At 43.4% G+C, this 14,445-nt stretch overlaps 1 protein-coding gene and 1 long non-coding RNA gene across 2 annotated transcripts; one reads left to right on the forward strand and one right to left on the reverse strand.

Moving 5' to 3' along the window:
- Nucleotides 1–3,512: 3,512 nt before the first annotated feature.
- CCDC71L (coiled-coil domain containing 71-like) lies at nt 3,513–5,378 on the reverse strand. Its single transcript, XM_040656859.2, has one exon. The coding sequence runs from the start codon at nt 5,283–5,285 to the stop codon at nt 4,440–4,442; it is 846 nt and encodes a 281-aa protein (XP_040512793.1). The 5' UTR covers nt 5,286–5,378; the 3' UTR covers nt 3,513–4,439.
- Nucleotides 5,379–5,646: 268 nt separating this feature from the next.
- Nucleotides 5,647–13,917, forward strand: LOC124417288. The gene is made up of 5 exons (XR_006931716.1): nt 5,647–6,341; nt 9,288–9,433; nt 11,573–11,622; nt 11,708–12,038; nt 12,157–13,917. It is a non-coding gene; the product is annotated as an uncharacterized LOC124417288 (long non-coding RNA).
- Nucleotides 13,918–14,445: the final 528 nt, after the last annotated feature.

Genomic DNA, 14,445 nt, shown 5'->3' on the forward strand with positions numbered 1-14,445 from the left:
GAGCTTCTGAAGTCAAAGCATTTTTTTCAAGCTATAGTCAATGGGTTTGATTTATGTATACAATTAAGAATTTTTTCTTGATGTGTCAGTCCACCGTGCCAAAAAGAAATACGAATGTTTTCAGTACTGGTTTCCTGTACATGCAAACTTTGAACTCAGACTACAGCACTGATCAACTTTAAATTAGCATAAATCAACTCTTCTCAGTAGCACAAGGAGTCCAGGACTCTGCCATGTTAAGTATTAACTGAAATGTTATTTGGGATCAAATCTGTCGTCTACAAACTACTTTGCTCCCTGCTTCTGATAGGCAGAGAAATATAGACACACACAACATCCCCTACATGTTCACAGCAAAATCCAAGTACCACAAGTCTTGCCATTGGCAAGTATACACAATGATGCTCTGCATGAGGCACGGGCATATAGAGTTTGTTGTTTACCGGCTGGCAACAGATGGCTTCAAGGACAGCAGTACACTTTGATCCTTCGATGTGACAACTTCTAAGCAACATCAGAGAAAAGAGTCTGTAAGGCACTGCTTTCTCCTTTTACAAACTTCAGTCCTGAAAAATGTACTTGCATGATGACTGAGGAAAAATGTACTTGCATGACCACAGCCTCTTGGATTCAGAGTCTCCTCCCAGCAACATGTGAGACAAAATGGACGTATCAACTCTCTCCTTGACATCTGGGGCTGTAACTCAACTCATTTTGGCATTGTGGCAATCTGAAATTCAGTAACCTTGGAGTGACTGGATAAAAATTTGCATTTTGGTAAAGGAAATAGTACAACTTCCAGTACAGATAGCCATTATATGAAGGGAGCTCATATGGGAAGGAACTGGCTACTGCAAAAGTCTGCCAATAGAGGCTACCACAGGACTCCTGTTTAATATGAACTCAGCCATGCTGACTCAACTGGACCGGGCATCGTACGCTGAATTTATTCTGGGCTTCATTTTGTGCTTCCCAGCACAAGAAGGATGCAGAGCTCTTGGAGTGGGTCCAGAGAATGGCCGCTAAGATGATCAGATGGCAGGAGCACCTCTCCTATGAAGAAAGGTTGAGGGAACTGGGCTTGTTTAGCTTGGACAAGAGAAGGCTCCAGGGAGACCTCATTGCAGCCCTCCAGTACTTGAAGGAAGTGTATGAACAGGAGGGGGAATGGTTGTTTATGAGGGTGGATAGTGATAGGACAAGGGAATATGGTTTTAAACAAAGATGTGAGATTTAGGTTAGATATTAGGAGGATGTTTTTCACACAGAGGGTGGTGACACACTGGAACGGGTTGTTCAAGGAGGTTGTGGATGCCCCATCCCTGGACATGTTCAAGGCCAGGCTCGATGTGGCTCTGGGCAGCCTGGTCTGGCGGTTGGTGACCCTACATATAACAGGGGGATTGAAACTGGATGAACTTTGAGGTCCTTTTCAACCCAGGCCATTCTATGAGTTCTATGAATCTGTGAGAGGATACTAAAACCTATGGAGTTAAATCAGGCAAACCACAATTCACACGTCAAAAATGGGTTTGTATGAAAACAGCCACAGTGAGTCAAGACCAGAAATCCACCTAATCTATTATACTTTCTCCAACAGCATCTGTAAAATACAATAGTGTCATTAGTCCATCAGGCAGAATAAAACCTAATGCTTTTGTGCTTTAAAATTGTCTAATTCAATACTGCAGAAGGCTTGCACACTCTTGTCTGACTTCCTCAGTTCTTGTCTGCAGCTAAGAGGCCCAAAAAAAGCCAACAATTATCAGTCTGCATGAACCTAAAATAGAACAGATTTCAGATTAGCTTCTTCAGATGAGCACCAAGACAAAGCGGTAGGTAGGAACTGCAGTTTTGAGAGGGGAAAAGAGGGAAAGGGCTGGACCACAGGTAATCCTACCATTGATTGCCACAAACCGTTGTAAACATGACCATGAAATTAAGCTGTGTTAGCTTTCCTGTAAGCTGTTAGCTTTCACAGTCTCTCCTTTCACTGATCCTTTGCTATCTCAGCACATTAATTTACCAGAAAACCTAACTGCAGATTTCCCCCCTTAACTGACTTCACAGACAGAAATAGCTCAGTTAAGAATTTGTGAACGCGGCTGCCAGACCTTCGATCCAACTTCCTCACAGAGCACCAGCAAAGCATAGCATACCCCCCAAAGAGCTGCTGCCTCAAAACAAAGAAGTCAAGGCAGAACCAAGAGAAAAATAAGTACACCTTAGGGATGCAGCCTGCACAAGACTCACTCAACAGAGTTGATGTTATTTCACAGTATTTCGTACCCACAAAGAACACTACAGAATAAGCATCAAAACAAGGCAGCACAAACTATAGTATCTCCCATATCCTACCTCTGGCAGCCTTATCTCTGTCCCAGAAATTTGACCTAGTCTGTCCTACACCTGTTTACAATATATGTGAAAAATCCGCACAAGACAGCTGCTTAAATTTTGTTATCTCTACCCAGATTTCTCAAAAGAATACTGAAAAAAACAATTCAACCTAGCAGTAGGAACACAACTTCATTGAAGTCAACTAGACACTTCAAGTATCAGCAACAATCCTCTTAGCTAGCGTTTCTGAAATGAATGTCAAAACTGAAATACTTGGCATTTGGTCACAGTGCAGTTTGTCATACTGAGTTTTAAAGACAACTTTGCCTCTAAATTTAAGCGGGCATTATAGCCAGAGAAATAGCATAACAACAATATGCACCCTTGAACTTTCATTTCCTAGTTCCCCTCTGAAATGTGACGTGGCACTACTGCAGCCATCAGCAGGCAGTCTAATGTTATATAAACGATTTCAAAACTTAATGGTGATAGAACAGATGGTTACTTTGGAAGAATGCGAACTTCACAGCTTTGCTAAGTAAGAACTACATAATATAAAGAAGTTTTAGAAGAATTTGGTTGCTTCAGATTAGTACTTTAAAGTTTTTACAAACTACCTCTACACATCTAGCTGTCTTACTACCTCCACCAACAGCAGGCAACAAGGAGTCAACAGCAATCGGGAAAGAAATTTTAAGTCACCAAACCATCCTACAAACAAATTGTGAAGTTATTCATTCCACTAGGGAAACCAGTAAGTTCCTTGTTTGCTAGGATACAAAGAACACAAGCTGTCTCTCACAAAACACTTCTGCCAAACTCAAAAAACATCAAGCAGAAGAAAATCTACACCTTTGCTTCTTACGCACCAACAGCAACGGGCAAGAACCAGGAAAAGCCCTTTACGAAAAACAAAAAAACTAAAGATGAAAGAGGGACTGCCTGCCACACGGAACAGCAAGATGGAATTTTTCTGTCCAAGTAGTTAAATCACATTATGAATTTTACACCACAGTCCACTATGAAGCCCAGGAGAGATTTATAAAAATAATTATGTGCAAGTAATTACAATGATATGGTTATCTACCATTAGTCATCTGACAGACCCAGGGTTGACACCAGGGCTATTTTGTTAAGCAGTAACCAGGTACTGAGTCTTTTTTTAATTTTTCTTTTGCCATTAATGCCAACATTACGTGTACCACAGTTCACCTTCAGACACCTATATCCAGCTTCCACGAGTAGTTACACTCTTCACCAGCTCTAAGCTTGTTTACTGGGGATACCACAGAGGCTCCGTTAAGCACAAGCACGGCAGACTCCAGTGAGGAACCCATCTCTGTGCAGTCCAGTTTCATTGAACTGAAACATCACTTTTCTTTAACTTTTATTAAGTTCACTTAGGTTGACCAAATGAGCTTCCCTAAAGTAAACAGGTTTATAAAATATCAGTATGATTCTATCTTTAGGTGCTCAATAGAAACAAATACTTAGTTCAACTAGAAAACTTTAAAAATGACTTTAGATACAAAAGTGTAACAATTATACTGAGCAATACATCTGTATATATCACTAAGCCCATGAAATTAAAAAAAAAAAAAAAGTTTTTGCACCATCAAGAACAGCCACAAGTCCTGAACCTCCATTCTTAACGCATCCTCGGTCAGAGTGAACTGAAACTTGGGAATGCTTGGGATTCAAAATACCCTGAGCACATACTAGTGCAACACCACAAAGCATACATAATCCATCGGAAAGGGGAAGCGAGGGGGGGGGGGGGGGGGGGGGGGGAAGGGAGAACGAGAATCGGATGGTGCTTTATTATACAAGCATGAAAGTTAAGTTCCTTTGGAAAACAACTTCTTGGGTGGACTTCTGGACCAGTGAGGTAGCCCGATGGGAGAAGTGGAAGCGGAACTTGGTCCCCACGCGCGGTACCCGCAGCCGGCCCCTCGCCCGCCCGGGGCCCGGCTCCCCGGCCCCGGTTCTAGCGAGCCGTAAAGTGCAGCAGAAGAACATGATCCAGACAAAAGCAATGTAAACAGGTGACTGATATTGGTCTCTTTGTCCGCGCCGGCCTTCCCTCCCCTCCCGCCGCCTCAGGACGGCGCCACGGGCAGGCGGCGCACCCGCACCACGGGCGACAGGTCCACGCCGAGGATCCGCTGCGCCCGGCGCCGCGCCGCCTCCAGGCTGCGCCAGTTCCAGACGCCGCCCCGCACCCGGATGGTGGGGAAGGTGATGAGGCGGGGGGTGGCCGCCTTCCAGATCTCCTCCAGCGACTTGCCGCCGAACGGCTGCTCCCAGGCGGCCTCCTCGGCCGGGCTGCCCCGCTCGCTGTCCTCAGCCTCCTCCTCGCTCGGCGCCCCCGCCGCAGCCTGCAGCCGCTCTTCGCCTTGGGGGCCGCCGGCCGCCGGTGCCGCTCGGTGCCGCCAGCCCTGTGCCCTCCTGCGGCGCCGCCGCCGCCGCCGGGGCCGCTTGGCGGAGCCGCCCGTGACCGCGGCCCGGCGCTTGGCGGGCGGGAGGCGCCGCTTGCCGGGGCGGTGGCGAGGCCGTTCGGCCGAGGGCGGCGGCGGGTCGGGGACGACGGCGCGGCAAGAGGCGTAGCCGTAGACGTCCTTGCTGCGGAGGATGACCGGGGAGAACTCGTGCTTGAGGCTGCAGAGGAAGTTCCACAGCTCCGAGTCGGAGCTCATGAACTCGGTGGACTTGGGCATGAAGAGCTTGAGGGCGTCGCCCAGCGCCTTGGTGCCGGCGTAGGAGACCTGCGAGCGCGAGTACACAACTTTCTCCGAATCGCCCTCCAGCCCCCAGACGCCGGGCGCCGTTCCATTCCCGGCTGCCCCCGCCGCCGCCGCCCGGGCCCCCTCAGCGGCGCTCCCCGCTTCTGAGTTCATCTTGCCGGCTCCTCTCTCCAGCGCCGCCTGCTTCCTGCTGCGGGTCATGGGAGCGGAGGGACGGGGGAAAGAGGCGCGGAGAAGGGCAGAGGACGGGCGCCGAGCACCCCGCCGCTCGCGCGACAGGGAGCGACGATCGATATCCGCCGCCCGGCACAAAATGGCGCTTTAAACTCCCAGGCGGGGACTGCGCTCCGGCCCGCCCTCCCTCCGCGCCCGGCGGTTCGCCCGTTTGAAACGCGTCGCGCAGGCCGAGCTCCGCCTCCCGCACTTGGAGGCGGCCATTGGGGGCGCTGCGGGCGCCCCGCGGGAGGCCCGGGGTGGAGGCGCGAGGGGCTGCCGGGAGCTGCCGCCCACAGGGTAGCGCCCACCCGTGGTCGGGCGCTGGGCCGGGCTGGGCCGTTAGGCTACCGGCTGTTCTGGCTGGCTCCGAAGGGCCAAGGGAGGTTCCATCGCACCACCATTTCCAAGCCTGTGTCCCGTAGGGTGGCCCAGTTGGCAGCCCCTCCCCTTAGGGCACAGTTCTGGCAGCCTCGAGGTTGCAGGTGGGCCAGCAGACTTGTCTGTGGCAGTGGGGCCACATGTGACCTCTGTGCCATGTGTTGTAAGGGCAAGGTGCTTCACAGAGCAGTGGGGAGGGTATCTGCTTCCTCAAAATGTCTTCAAGTAGGGGTTGGTTAGAGGTTTCCAAGGACAAATCCCCCAAAGGGAGAAGAAAGGCAGAAGAAAATAACAAAACGGAATAAAATAGGATTGTTCATTTGGTAGTGACCTACAAAGATCACCAAGTCTTGTCAAACTTCAGCACTACCCAAAAGTTAAAGCATATTAATGAGGATGTTGGCCAAATGCCTTTTGAACATCAGCCATCTCAGCAGGAAGCCCGTCCCAGTGTTTGCCCACCTTCACAATAAAGAAATCTTAATGCATATCCAGTCCGAATTTCCCGATGTCCCGTCTGGCCTAAAATGAGTGAATAGACATGTTGTGATGACCACACAGCATTAATTACACTCATCCTGTTGCTGCAGAAGAGTTTTAATGTGATCCTGTTGGTCAGTAACTCAACAATGTCATCAAGACATTGAAATACAGCGCCATGAGGTAAGCTTCACGTCCCAACCAAGCTGACCGATAACAAAACTCATAAAAAAAGAACAATCTTTGCTTGGTTGAGCCCTTTCTGAAAATCACCAGCTGAATGAGTCCATGCTACCATTTCTTCCTGCATGGCGTGGCTGTGCTGGCAGCTCTGTAGGACAACTTTGTCAGCTGCCACGAACCCCGCTGTCTCCTTAGATGGTATTTTCCAATAATTCAGAGATTGCTATCACAGGAAGAGTGTCTTGTCGGGTTCCTGGATTGTTTCAATTAAACCAGCACTCTTTCCAGTACCCAGAGAAGTAAAGTGGCAGCAAGGTCAGAGGTGGTTTAACTTTCCCTACAAACCCTGCATGGGGTTTGATTAGACTCCTAATTACTTTCTCTCAGCATTGGTAAAGGATGAAGAATAACAGTATTTCTCTTCATAGACAGACTTTGTTCTGTAATTAATCTCTCAGTTTAGAATAGGGAAATCTTTTATTCTCAACTCATCAAGAACCTAAATTGGAATGTCTGGGTAGCTACTCAAATAAGAGGCAGAAGTTATGTATAAGAAATTATTACTTACTGCCAGTGGAAATAAGTGAATTTTTCTTCACGGTATAATTTGGCTCGTACTCATGGGAAACTCAAGAATATTAATCCAAATAGCCACTTAAAGTAGGTTTTGACAAAACTATTTTAAACGTTCATGGGGACAGTCTCGAGATTTAGTCATATTCCAAAACATCTTTATAAATGATCTATTTTTAAAAAATACCCTTTCCCCAAACAATAGTTGCTGGTGCCATTTTTAATCAGACTTATTCCACAGCTCATTTCAGAGCTCAGTCATGCCAAGAGATTGCTTTACCTGAAGGAGATATGCTACAATGTGAGGGATAAGAAGCCGTAGCTGGAAGCCTTAGGACCATGCATCTCTTGTCCAGTTGTGTTGCAGTTCATCCCACTCCAGCACGAGTGCCTGGTCACAGCCATGGGATAGCCACAGCTCATCGCCCTCTGGACTACAGGAGATGGCATGAGCACGCATTCCCAGTGGTGGGAGCTTCCACACTGTCAGATTCAGCTGCCCAGTTGGTCAGTATGCCCTCATTAAACTTTAGAAATCCAGTTGCTTATTGGCCATTGGCCAAGGTCATTGGCCATGACCTCTTTCCTCAAATTACATTTCTGGCTTATGACTCAAAATCATTAATAGAGATGTTCAGCAAGCAGGGAAGGAGTCACTGTATCTGTGAGTTAAAAGATAGATGAGTATGTTTTTGTGTTAATCAGCACTTACAAATTACTTTTGCTTCTGGTATGGATGATACCATTTTACAGCACAGAATGTAATCTCAGTTTTACAACTTCATTGTAGATTTCTGCAGTGTAACATTCTCCTTTTAATACCTTACAAAGTCATCTCGAGAAAATCCACAGTAATTGGCTCTTTCAGCAATTTACAATAGCTCAGTGCAGTACTAATGATGATAATAAAATTAATAATCCTTTGGAAGTACATAGCTCTTCACTTTAATCGTACTGCTGCTTATATGCATTAATTATCGCTCACAGCACTCCTGAGTTATGTAAGCAAATATTGCCTTTCTTTAACAGAGGAATAAAATGAAGAAATGGATTAAAACGTCTTGACTAATGTGTATGGACTCAATGACTTAATTTTCTGTAGATCTTCTTAGTTCCTAACAATCATTATTCTAAAAATACATTGAATGTTTACACTGAAACAGAGAAGAAAAAATCTAGTAATCTTTGTTCTACTTATTCACTAGAATTTCTGTACAGAATTCTTAAGAATGGGAAACAAAGTATAAATTGACAAACTACTGCATTAATGTTTTATTTCATAAATAATTCCTGCCTAGTATCAAACAGTGTTGCTAACTGCTAAAATGTTATCTGTACACATGATCACATAGAGTTTTGAGTCATGGTGATTTACCCAAAAATCCTGGATATTAAGTCTTATGGTGCTGGGGATTTTTCTCTAACATACTTATGCTCTTCTACCTAAACAGCAAGGGCAGTCTTTTACTGTCCAACACCTTAAAATTTATCACTTTCTTGCTATTTTTTCCTCTGCTGTTGAGAGGTTGTATTAGCTAGCACTCTGCTTCAGTCACTTTGTTTCATAAACGTCTTTAGCACACTTTTGGGAGACAAGTCCACTGTGCCTCCACAGATCTGTACTTCTAGTCCTGCCATCTCTAGAAGGATATAGTAATGATACAAAGAAGGGCAACTAGGATGAGCAGGAATTTGGAACGGCTTCTCTTCATTGTGAAGAGAGACTAAATAAGCTAAGACTCTTCAGTCTGAAAAAACAGATGGTTGAGGGGGAATATGATAAAGGTTTATAAAACTGTGATAGTACAAAGAAAGCAGACTGTAAGTTATTATGTCTTAGTTTTCAGAATCTACAAATGAAAGGGAAGCACATGAAGCTGTAGAGCAGAAATGTTTTAATTAACCAAAAAGAGGTACTTTTTTTCAGATGACTCATAATTACTCTGTGGAGTTCCTTTTCTAGTAAAGTTGTGGGTGCCAATTTGGAAACTTGTACCGCAATACCGAACATAAAAATGACCTCACTGAGAAGGGTTTGCAAATATTACAGAGCTCACCGTTCAAAGCAATGAATGAGTGGAATCCATGAGGAGAAGGCAAAGATCCTGTTGTGCACAAAACCCAAGAACCCTTGGTCTTGGAAACCCTGGAAGACAATGGCTAGGCAAGAAGGGAAGACTATATCAGGGGAGGTAACCCTCAGTGTTTGCCGCATTCTTGCACTCTCTCCCTAGCCTACCTCTTCTGGCCTCTAAGAGACAGCCCACCAGACCAGGCGAACCCTGGAGCTATTCTACTGTCATTCTATTCTACTGACTGATAGAAAAGAGAAGAGGGCAACCACAACAATAAAACATAGTGTTTCTTTCCCAGTGCCTTACTGGTGCAACGGCTGGAAGAACATACTCTAGAACTGAAAAGCAATGAAGCATTTTCAGAGAAAAGAGTGCGAAGTTTAAAGTCCATTGGCCACCAGGAACCATGGCCAGGCAGAAACCCCTGCAAGGACAGAGCCTGAGGTAAAGTGTATTCCATGGTTCTGGTTACTGCATGTTCATTTTTCATTTTGTTCAATAGCCTCGGTAAACACTCTTTCAAAATGGTGAGTGACTAAGTGCGGGGGGGAAGAAAAGATTAGCCTTTTAATAAGCATTTTATTTTAATAGCATTTGTTGACAATAATGTTTGAAAGAAAAAAAAAAAGATGCCTAACATTTTAGCAAAAGACTTCAATACATCCAAAAAAAAAACCCCCTCAAGCAATAGTGAACATAACAATGCACCAAGAAATGTGCTTTGTCATACAGAAAGCACTCTTAGAAGATCTTCCACCAGATGTTATTTAACGTATTCTGGGAGTAATCTCTATATTCTGCACATAACCCTTATGAACTATGTCATATATAATCACAGTCCTGTTATTAATAAATGCTGATAGTAGCTGTACTGGTGGTCACTGCAGTCATGACAATCAGTAATAGACTCTTAGTCTAAAATGTTAGGTTCATGTCATTAAATTGGTGATGTTCCTTTCAGAGCGGCTCTCAATAAAGATATAATATAGTTAGTATATATAAGTAACAAAACTTATTTGATTTTTTAATGTTTTTATTAAAATGTATTAAAAAAATAGAGTAACAGAACATAAAAAGCTGATACTTGACCTTGTTTCTGTGAAACTAACGCGGTAGTCTGGTTTGATGGCAGTTGTTGCAATTCATTGAGTTCTCCAGGTGTTCAGTAGGGATTTTTGATGAAATGTTACTCTTCCTGTAGTTCATCCTTCAAAATAATTGTTCACAAATGTACGCACAGCCAAAAAGCAATGACACAAATAAGGCATGTCTCTGAAGTGAGTGATATTTCTCTCTGGTAAGAGAGGGCTTATGAAGGTCTGGTAGACAGACATGGTCAGATTTTTAACTTCAATCCTATGCATCCCATTGGAAAATTGTCAAGTAATGTATTTATGTCAGCTGAAAATGGAGTCACAAGTAAATAAAAAAATTGGTGGGATTTTTTTTTTTTTTTTTTCAATCTTGAAACCTATTCTCAAATAACTTTACCACAATGGAAAGCGCAGCTGCATATTCTTTGCTGTTTACAGGACTGTGTTTAGCCAATGTATCAAAATCCCTAAACTTATTTGCCATAACTTGAGTTAGCACTGCAATGCAGCCATGCCCTGTTTTCAGCCCAGGTAGAGTCAACAGGACACCGATGTTCGGTTGGTGCTGAGGGCCAGGCCACTCGGTGGGGCAGAGGCTGTGGGCTGACGTGCCTGGAGTAGATGATCTCCGGAGGTCTCTGCTGACCTCAACAATTCTCCAAGGATGGAGAAAAAGGCAAACAATTTATTTCTTTGTTTTTTTTTCCTTTGTTTTGATTTTTAGTTTGCTTTTGTTTTTCTTTCCTTCCCCCCCCCCCCCCCCCCCCTTCTCTTTACTGATGGTAAAATGCACGCAGGAACTTTCTCCTATTTTTTTTATATTGCTTTCTGTCTAAAATACAGTCCTACAGTATATCCTTCAACTGATAATTTTAATTCATAAAACAAAAGAATGCAGCACTTTCCCATACAGGACGAACCAGTGTGGTTTTAATCTGAAAATGTATGTTACCAGTGGTCTAAAATTAGTAGATAACAAATCAGTCTAGTAATAGTTTTTGAATATAATTCCAGCGTAAGAAATAGATTGCTCAAGAACATGGCTCTCACGCATCACAGACCATGTCATTCTGTAATATTGGTCACATTGCATTTCCTGAGGCTCAGTACTATTTAAAGTACTGAGACTATTAAATTAAATGTGAACTTCACTCCCTTGTCTCAACGCAGACTATGTTTAAACTCTGCTAGACCTTACTGGTTAAATCTTATCTTTGATGCCCCGTGCTATTGACTCATAGAACCATAGAATCACCAAGGTTGGAAAAGACCTCCAAGATTGCCCAGTGCAACCATCCACCTACCACCAGTACCTCCCCACTACACCCTGTCTCTCACTACAACATCTAAACATATCTTGAACACCTCCAGGGACAGTGACTCCACCACCTCCCTGGGCAGCCTGTTCCAGCACCTGACCACTTGCACCAGTTTAAAAATTCTTTTCCTGACACACTCCAGTCTGTATTTCCACTTTCCTTTCTTCCAGATTTGTGTGTTGCCAGAGTACCAGGCAGTACAAATTCAGCACAGAACAGTGTGAGTGCACGATTGACTTTTTTTGTTGAATTAGCCATGGGATATAACAGTGTTTATATTGGGTTTATGTTTTATTCTGGACTAGGGAGGCCATGACAACCGATCCAGCATAAAGCCCATGGAGAGAAAGCTGCCCTTCAAAATGCTTTGAATGAATTAGAGTAAGGGAATTCAAGCTGGATCAGCTTTTTATGTCATAGGCATTCGGCGTTATTAAATGGATGCTTAGAGCAGCTTTTCTCTGTCACTCGACGTGTCTTAGTCAGGCTCCTCTAGTTTGTTTTCTTCGTCCGCCTGAACCTTGCCCTCCTCTCAGCCGGCAGTGCTTGTTTTAAGAAGAAGGGTAGATGTGGACCCCGTGCCAGCTCGGCCCTGGCACTTCCACGGGGCAGAGGAGCGATCTTAAGGCGCCTGAGGTAAGAAAGAGTCTTGACCTCTGTTTCACTGAAGGTTGTAAGACCTCAATTATTATGTAGATGTTGGTTGTTAGCATTAACACCTCATTTTGAATTTCTCTTTTGTGCTTTGAGTTAGGAATGGACTTCAAAAGCCTGGAAGGCTGATCTGCTCACCCCCAAATTGCTCCTGCTAAGGGACCTCTGCCCCCACTGCAGCACCGCACGGGGATGTGCAGAGCTGGGAGAGTGCGCTCGGGCTGATAGAGGCAGGAAACGGGTTAAAACCCCTGGCTTCGGGTCGTGTTACTCATCTCAGATCCTTCTCGGGCGTAAAATCTGCCAGACGTCTGCTCATGTTATTTGCGGATGTCTCATCTTATATACACTGAATACACTTACTGTATTTCATGCATATATTTCAAATATATTCCATATAGTTCCTATATTTGATGCAATTCTAGATCAAAAACCCTGGATTGTGATTGGTATTCATTTTCAAAATATTCTATTAACTTGAGGTTCAGTAACGATTGGTAGCATTCCTTATAACCAATTTAAAGTTATTGTGGATTCACCTCAGCACAAAATAAATACTAAATTAGATGATTGGAACACGTTAATTATTTTGACTGACTCTGAGAATATTGTTTAAAGAAAGAATAAAAGTAGGAACCTTCAAGAATACTTTGAAAATGATGCTTTTGGTTTGTACATTTTAAAATGAAAGAAAAGATACTGCATAGCTGTAGATAATCTTCATTTCAACAGAGAGATACTGACTGAAGCTAGCTGAGGCCTTGGCCCTCTACATGATCTGCATTACTGTCAAGTCTCTCCTCAAAAGACAATGATATTCAAGGCAAGTTCATTCTCCATGAATCTCCAGTAGCTCCAGGTGGATGAATAGCTCATTTGCAAGTATTTAAAAATGATCTTTCAGAATTGCAGTGAATTACTTAGTGCTTTTGTTCCCACACTGGCTTATTATCAACGCTATCAATGCACAACTGCACTGAGAATTTTCCAATATATACAAGTGTCCCAAACTTTCATTATAAAGTGAACAAGTCATCAAAGTTAACAAATCATCCACACTCAATCTTACCTTTAGAAGGTCCATCCAAATAAGAAATAGTGGTGATTTAATCTTTATTAATTTAATTAAACCCATGCTAAACCATAGTACGGGTACTTGCTCCAGTTTATGTGTATTTTATTTCAGTTTATTTTATGTTGGCTCCTATTCAATTTAAGCTCAATGAGCCATTCTTACACGCATTTAAGAGAACCTACATAAGGGTGAGCACGGGTTTAATTATAGCCGTCTAATTGAACCAGCATTTTCACTGCCCATTAGTATTTTCTTACATCTGCATTTTGAGCCTTAAGTTTTTGACACTAGGAGCCTAAAGTTAAAGTCTCGAATGCTTTGTCTGGGACGAGCTGCTCAGTGCTCTGCATTTGCAATTCATGGCCTAAGCCATTCATTATCCCCTTGCAGGCAGTGAGATCTGCAAATGTCCTATCACCTTTGAAAAAGTGGTCATTATTTAGAAGTGCAAATGAAGATGCCAGAGGCTGACTTCAACTTGCCTGAAAGGAGGGCCAATGCCTTAAATCTCCTGACTGTAAAGATGAGTTGGACATATTGTAACAGAGAAATACTACATTTACTCTGAACATATTGCATGTGTGAGAGCTACTTTTTCTTATTCCTCGTATTCTCCTTTTCTAGCTTCTTCCTAATCAAAATTCTTCTTAATTGTCCCTCCCTGACTGAAAGCTGAATCACTGAAATTCCTGCTCATTTGCTTCCTGTCAAAATGAGCCAGTATTTCCAAAGGCAGCACTTCCTTCCAGTGACTAATATATTAAAATACAGATTTGCTTTCCTTGGTGCATGTCTTGTTTTGTCCCACAGTGGTCATAGAATGGAACAATTCAGTTATAAAGTGAATATCATAATATGCAGATCTTCATATGTACATGTCATATAAATAATAGTAGCAAAGGAAAAATAAGTCAGAAAAGAAACAATAGAAAAAAAATGAAAAACTGAGATTCCAAGATTGCTGTAAAAAACGCTGATAATGAATAGTTGAACCATGATTCCATTGAAAATTGCCGGATACGATCTGTTGTTGATTGAAATTAAAAAATAAATCTACAGTCTTTCTCACCAAAGCAAAGAGCTATAGAATACCTTTCCCCACAGGCAGGAACTTCCCAGCAGAATGCTCTTGTTTTAGGAGAAGTTGGCCTATGTGAAGATGGAGAGTTGGCCAATTACAGAAAAGTGGAAGGATTAGGAATGGATTAGAAAATAAGCAGAGAAATGCAAGTAGATTACAGAGGCAGAACTGGCTTGCCTGATGGCAGTATAAATCAGGCACATTTGAAAATGCTGAACTGTCTGATGTAAGCT

Source organism: Gallus gallus, chromosome 1 (genome assembly GCF_016699485.2).
Source record: "Gallus gallus isolate bGalGal1 chromosome 1, bGalGal1.mat.broiler.GRCg7b, whole genome shotgun sequence".
NCBI lineage: Eukaryota > Metazoa > Chordata > Aves > Galliformes > Phasianidae > Gallus > Gallus gallus.